At 45.8% G+C, this 6,687-nt stretch overlaps 1 protein-coding gene across 1 annotated transcript; it reads left to right on the forward strand.

Moving 5' to 3' along the window:
* Window positions 1–205: 205 nt before the first annotated feature.
* On the forward strand, window positions 206–5,857 carry MYOD1 (myogenic differentiation 1). The gene is made up of 3 exons (XM_083513373.1): window positions 206–1,150; window positions 3,841–3,919; window positions 4,764–5,857. Exons 1-3 carry the CDS (start codon window positions 608–610, stop codon window positions 5,024–5,026), a joined length of 885 nt encoding a protein of 294 aa, XP_083369499.1. The 5' UTR covers window positions 206–607; the 3' UTR covers window positions 5,027–5,857.
* The last annotated feature ends 830 nt before the right edge of the window (window positions 5,858–6,687 follow it).

Raw genomic sequence — 6,687 nt, forward strand, 5'->3', positions numbered from 1 at the left:
CATTAAAGCGAAGCGCATGTAATCCCCCCGCCCGCTCCCCCTCGAGGCTCTCTCTCGGACGGCTGCTGTTTGACATTTGCAGCCACTTTCCCCCAGCCTTTTGCCGGACAGGGACTTTCGCCGCCGTCCAATCCGGGCGAGGCTCCCTCTCCCCTCCCTCCCCTCCCGCCCCCTGCGAGACCCCGGCGACTGGCTCGGCGAGGCCGAGGGATAGGCCGGCAGGTGGAGCAGAGGTGGCCTCGGAGCAATGCCCACCCCCGCTTCTGGGATAAATAGAGCGGTTTGGATGGCATCCGCGACGGGCATTTCGCTTTCCCCATGGCAGGCTGAGCAGAGCAAGGGGGAAAGGGGGACCAAGAGTGAATGAAGCCCCCTTTCACAGCAAGCCAGCGCCTCCCTCTCCTGTCTGACCCGGGAAAAGAAGCGCACCGACGTCTGGCTCTGCTGGAGTCGTCAGGATTGAAGCCCGCTCGCCCCCTCGGGGTTCTTTGAAGCCAGGCGCTGAGCTCAGGGGTGGACAATCCGGCCCCCTTTCTCGTCCTCTCTTTCTCTCGCTCTCCCTCCCTCCAGCCTCTGTGGAGTCATTCCTCCTCCGCCGCCTGCGCCCATGGACGTGCTAGGCCACATGGAGATCACCGACGGCTCGCTCTGCTCCTTCTCGGCCGCCGATGACTTCTACGACGACCCCTGCTTCAACACGTCGGACATGCACTTCTTCGAGGACCTGGACCCCCGGCTGGTGCACGTGGGGGGCCTGCTGAAGGCCGACGAGCACGGCCACCACCACGGCCACGAGGACGAGCACATCCGCGCGCCCAGCGGGCACCACCAGGCGGGCCGCTGCCTGCTGTGGGCGTGCAAGGCGTGCAAGAGGAAGACCACCAACGCCGACCGCCGCAAGGCGGCCACCATGCGCGAGAGGAGGCGGCTCAGCAAGGTCAACGAGGCCTTCGAGACGCTCAAGCGATGCACGTCCACCAACCCCAACCAGCGCCTGCCCAAAGTGGAGATCCTGCGCAACGCCATCCGCTACATCGAGAGCCTCCAGGCGCTGCTGCGCGAGCAAGAGGACGCCTACTACCCGGTGCTGGAGCACTACAGCGGCGACTCGGACGCCTCCAGCCCCCGATCCAACTGCTCCGACGGCATGGTGAGTTTCAGGTTTCCGCGCAAACGCAGGCCGTCTGCTTGGGTAGGTGGGCCGCCTTGGGCTTGACTTGGCTCCCATGCCTATGAGAAGCAGGCAGCCCACAGGGGCGATTTCTATCTTTATGATAGCAAAACGGGTATCTCTTAAAAGCCTGTTGGTCATGTAAGTGTTAAAGGTGCAGGAGTTGTGCCTGAAATAGAACGGCCGTTCTAACACTCTGTGCCATGATCTAGGGAGGGAACGGAGGTGAGACGCTTTCCCCTTTAGCCCAAAGAAGCTTTCTCCTTTGCCTTTAGCCAAACCAAGCCCAAGAATCTTATTTTCAGTGTCATGACAAAGCCAAGTCACTACACACCCTGAGCATGCAATGAGTTTTCTCCCACCTCTGAGTAATCACAGTCCCTCATTGGAATGTAGACCAGAAGAACTGGGGGCATCACTTCCTAGAAGGCTTAAGCTCCCCACATCTCTTTTCAAATAAATGAAGGCTTCACCTCTATGCGCACCATCTTCTGGGAGGAAGCACCATTCAGATCAGTGGGTTAAAACACTGAGCATCCTGCTTTTATCACTAGAAGCAGAGAGAAAACTTGTTTTTTGTACTCTGATTCCCCTGGGAGAAAGGACCACCCTCTTTTAATCTTTGTGTCTTAAGAGTACAGGGAATTTTTTTATTTTTATTTTTGCTACCCTGGAGTAGTCCTGTTTCTCCAGAGAACAGAACATCCTCTGGGTAACATCTTTGTCCACATATTAGCCTTCTGCTGTGCCCTGGTCCCATTGAGTGGTTTCCTTGGCACAGTGTAGGAGATTTCTTCTCTTTCTCTTGGGGATCGTGGTGACATGGCTCCTCCAGTATACTCTCAGGGAATCTGGGATACAAGGGGGGAACTTCTCTCTCTTCTGGTACTATTAGAGTAGATAGACCTAAGTGATCAGAGGAGGGAAAGCAATTTCTTTCTCAGGCCATAATGAACTAGTTAGGCTGCAAGCATAAACCCAAATGAATTCTGCGTAATTCAATTCTCAGTGAATAAGCACTGAATTGGGACACCTAAACCACCACTTTTATTCATTTAGTCATGAACTCTATGAACACAGGCTCCCACTGGGACATACAATTCAATGAATACAATAATACAATAAAAAGCAATCAGCAACATACAACACTGCGGCACCCATGCAGTTTACTGATCAAACTGCAAACCGAAGAACCATAAATATTGCTCTGTCACTTTGCTGCTACAGAATGACATGAATACTTTTCTGAAGTTCATGTCCCCTTGTCCTCCCAGGAGATAGTGCTCTTGCAAGGAGTACTGTAATGACTTTATGCTTGGAGAAAGAAACAATAGCCTTCTTGCTTGGTTCTGCTGTGATTTCTTGACACTTGGGAAAGAGATACTCGCTTCTATGTAATAAAGTTGGGTTTTTGAGACAGTGGCTGGTAGCGTATATCAAGCTCTGATCTCATGCGGCCCTGCAGAAAAGGGGCAGTTGAAAGCACATGCTTCTATAACCATGGAGTACAACCATCTTTAGAGGGCAGCCATTAAAACGTTTTAGTACACAACCAGTGTTATTTACTATGCAAACCTATACATGAGTGGAACGTGACCTGCTAATCCAGGACTTATTTTATTTCTGAGCAGATATGTGCAAGACTGCAGTTTGTTTGGGGCTATAATGGGACGGATAGGACTGTGGCAAGATATTCAGCGACTGGCTATAGCTAGTGGTGATGTACAAAGCAGTGAGGACCATATCTTGCATTGTGCTAATGGTGGCTAGTGGCCTCATGACAAACTGTGCAGGTGTTAGGTGGTGGAGGAGGAATGCACCAAAGAGAGGCAATGTTTATCTATGAGAGAGAGAGAGAGAGAGAGAGAGAGAGAGAGAGAGAGAGAGGTATTGAGTGGTAACCAACAGCATGCATTAGGGACAGAGGCAGGGAGAGGGACAGAGTCCAGTGCTTAGTACAGGAAATGGGAGAGATTTAAGTGAAGTGGAATTTGCTACTCAAAAATTACCTGTTGCCTTCTTGTTCCATTGTATTCCTTACAACGGTGAGTGAACAAGCTTCTTCTTTAAATCCCAGCATACTGAGGTGACTGGAGCATTGAGTTTGGATGTGGCAGGTATAGATACAGAATCATCCTCAGGTTTATTGGTTCATCTCAGTCCCAGTGCATTCAAAGGGTTGTACATAAGGGGACATAAGCGTAGTCACACATAAGAAGTCATGACAGGAATTTATACAGTTGCTGAATTTGTCGCTTGCCAAATGTAGTAAAGAGCAAATATGTGTTAGAAGCCAAGAGTCTTAAGCATAATGAGGAAACCATAAACAAAGAGGTTAAAGGCTCGTAAAACCCTTTAAGGCAGGCATGGTCAAACTTGGCCCTCCAGCTGTTTTGGGACTGCAATTCCCATCATCCCTGGTCCTGTTAGTTAGGGATGGTGGGAGTTGTAGTCCCCAAACAGCTGGAGGGCCAAGTTTAGTCCATGCCTGCGTAAGGTGACTTTCTTCCCCTTTTCATTTAAAGGGCTGGATTGTTATACGTGTGTTTCCTGGAGCAGACACATAAAGTGTGAATGACATGTGTACACCCTTAAGCACTCCTATACACATTTGGACACCTGGTAGCCCTGATCGTATTTCTGACCTAATGTCTTGGTTTTGTTTCCAGCTGGATTACAGTGGACCCCCTTGCAGCTCCCGCAGAAGGAATAGCTATGACAGTAGCTACTATACAGAAACACTAAATGGTAAGTATCTGCCTCGTAAGAAATACGTTATTCTATATTATGCTCTCCAAACACAGGATACACTCACAGACTTTGTTCTCCTTTTTACCCATGTGTGGGTATTCTGAAGCTCGTTTTTTAAATTTCAAATATTATTATTATTACTTTTACCACTCTGATCATTATTACTATTATTATTTTGATGGATGCCTTTTAATGTAACTTGTACATTACATTTTTTAAATTATATACCACAATCTTCTTTTTTTTAAAAAATTGCAATTGGACTGAAACTTTAAAATTATTGAGTGCTTTTTTGCCTTCAAAGGCCATTGTACAGCTTATATTAATCTTTATTTATTGTTGTGTTTGCTTATTACTTTTTCACTTCACCTTTCCTCCCAAACGGAGACCACAGTGTCATGCATGCAATACAACATAATAACAAAATAAAACACTAAAGCACTCATATATAAAAACTGTAATAAAACAATGATACATGATCCAGCATTCAGAGTTTTGAAAACAGCAGCCCCAATCGCCCTTCACAGAAGGCTTGGGGGGGGGGACACAGTGTTTTTTAGCTTTTGGCAAGAAGATGCTATCTGTGTGGAGGAAGTTTCCAGTGGGGGAGTGTGCCACAGACAAGGTAGCAGCTGTGGGCAGGATGGGAAGTGAGCCCTCCCACTTATTAATAAATAAACCTTTTAAATAACTCATTTGGCTTTTAATTTCCATTGACACCTCTCAGAACTGTACGGGGCCTGTTGATTCAGATATGAATAGGTGTGTGTTGTTGTCAGTGGGGACTCAATAGCTTCTCCTTGGTACTGCTTCTGAGACTCCCTGATCTCCTTGTCCTCAGATTCAAAGCAAGGGAAGAGTTCGGTCATTTCCAGCCTAGATTGCTTGTCGAGCATCGTGGAGAGGATTTCGACAGACAGCACTGCCTGTGCCAGCCTGTCCACGGTCGAAAGTGGAACCGAGGGGAGCCCCTGCTCACTCCAGGAAGGGGCTAGCCTGAGCGACCCTGCAGCCCAAATCTCCTCTCCAGCTACCTGCACCCCTCTCCCTCAGGACAATGTCAGCAGCAGCAGCAGCAGCAACCCCATCTACCAAGTGCTATAAAGCCATAGGGGACAGAAACTGCCAACAGGAGTGGATCTCAGCCGATACACTTAAGCCTGCCTTCCGAAGATCGAAAAAGACAGTACTTGTGGGTTTTTGGTTTTCCTTACCAGTTTTAATCTGTATCTAATGATTCCAAGCTTGCATTACTTCAAAATACACTTATTTATTGGTTATAAACGAAAGCTATTTGTATATAGAAGAACTTTAGAATTGCATACCATGAAATGGCTAATGTTGAATCTGTGCTTTTAAAAAGGGGTATCCTTAAGTTTGAGGGTCTTCTCAGATCCTGTGAGGAATAAACTCTTGAGGCGAACCTGCACAAAGGTTGCTTAACTACCACTGATTTCAGTCTGACTTGGCCTACAATCCTATGTCCACTGACGTGGGGTTAGGCCCATGTAAGTAACTCAGTGGGACTTACTTCTGAGGAGGCATGCATAGGATTGCACTGTTAAGCAACCTAAGGCTGCACTCTTCTTATACACACTTGCCTGGGAGTAAGCCTCATTGGAATCAGTGGGACCTAATTCCAAGTAGACACATTATAGGATTGCAGCCTTCCTTTCTCCTCAGAAACATAGACATCCACGTATATTTTTTAAAAAAAGGTTGTGGACCATTTTTTAAAATACTTATTTTGTATACTTGTAAATAAGAGCTGCTTTGCAAAAAAAGAGAAAAGATTCAAACAAAACAACCCAAAAAAATGTACGTATTTAATGTTGCTTGGTTTGTCGTGCCAAACTTTAACTTTATATATTTATACAATGTGGATGCTGAGAATGTTTTCAACAGTATTCTAAATAAAGAACCTTATTTATAAAACTGCTGGAGTTATTCTGCCTTTGGTTAAGGAATTTCCTTTTTTTATTTTTTAGGTTTTCAGTTTTACAATTACATTATTTTCCATTCTTATACAGTAGTTCTTTTAGACTTCCCACGCAGCATTCCATAACATTTCTTTGTACATCTTGCTTAGTTGTATACATTAATTCCTTCACCTTATTTCCCACATTTTCATAACCTTAATATTGTCAACTGTTGGTCACAAGGTATCCCCTACCTGAAATTTATACAGTGGTACCTTGGTTTACAACCATAATCTGTTCCAGAGGTCTGGTTGTAAACCAAAACAGATTGTAACCCAAGGCGCGCTTTCTCCAATGGGGCCTCCCCCCCAAAAATTGGTTGTAATATTTAAAAAAATGGGTTGTAATTTTTTTTTAAGGGACACACACTTCAGGGTTTGACGTGGTTGTAATCCAAAGCAGTTGCAAACCAAGATACCACTGCATTTGAGATCAATTTTTTCTAAATACTCCCCTAGATACTTCCACTAACTCCTCGTCAGTTTGTCTCTTGATTTCTTATTTTAGATGGCATACTTGCAAGCTCTGCATATTCAGTTAATTTATTTAACAATTGTTCTTTTCCTGGAGTCTCTCTTTGTTTCCAATATCTTGTGCATACTATCCTCGCAGCTGTTGTGGGCTTTTGTGGTAACTCATTCCCAAGAATACCTAGAAGGAATTCTTCCGGTTTCTTGGGGAATGTGAGTTAAACCTTTTTACACCATTTTCCAAAATTCCTTTGTCCGGATGCATTTGCACCATAAATGAATCTGTGTCTAGGCATTTCCAACAAAGTTTTGAACC

This window comes from Podarcis liolepis (genome assembly GCF_965112155.1).
Source record: "Podarcis liolepis genome assembly, chromosome: 1".
Classification (NCBI taxonomy): domain Eukaryota; kingdom Metazoa; phylum Chordata; class Lepidosauria; order Squamata; family Lacertidae; genus Podarcis; species Podarcis liolepis.

What these genes read in the sequence shown, in the direction of transcription:
- MYOD1 (XM_083513373.1), top strand. Translation starts at nt 608, where the DNA reads ATGGACGTGCTAGGCCACATGGAGATCACCGACGGCTCGCTCTGCTCC. An exon ending in CCAACTGCTCCGACGGCATG is followed by an intron (nt 1,151 to 3,840) that starts GTGAGTTTCAGG and finishes TTTTGTTTCCAG; the next exon opens with CTGGATTACAGTGGACCCCC. An exon ending in CTATACAGAAACACTAAATG is followed by an intron (nt 3,920 to 4,763) that starts GTAAGTATCTGC and finishes CCTTGTCCTCAG; the next exon opens with ATTCAAAGCAAGGGAAGAGT.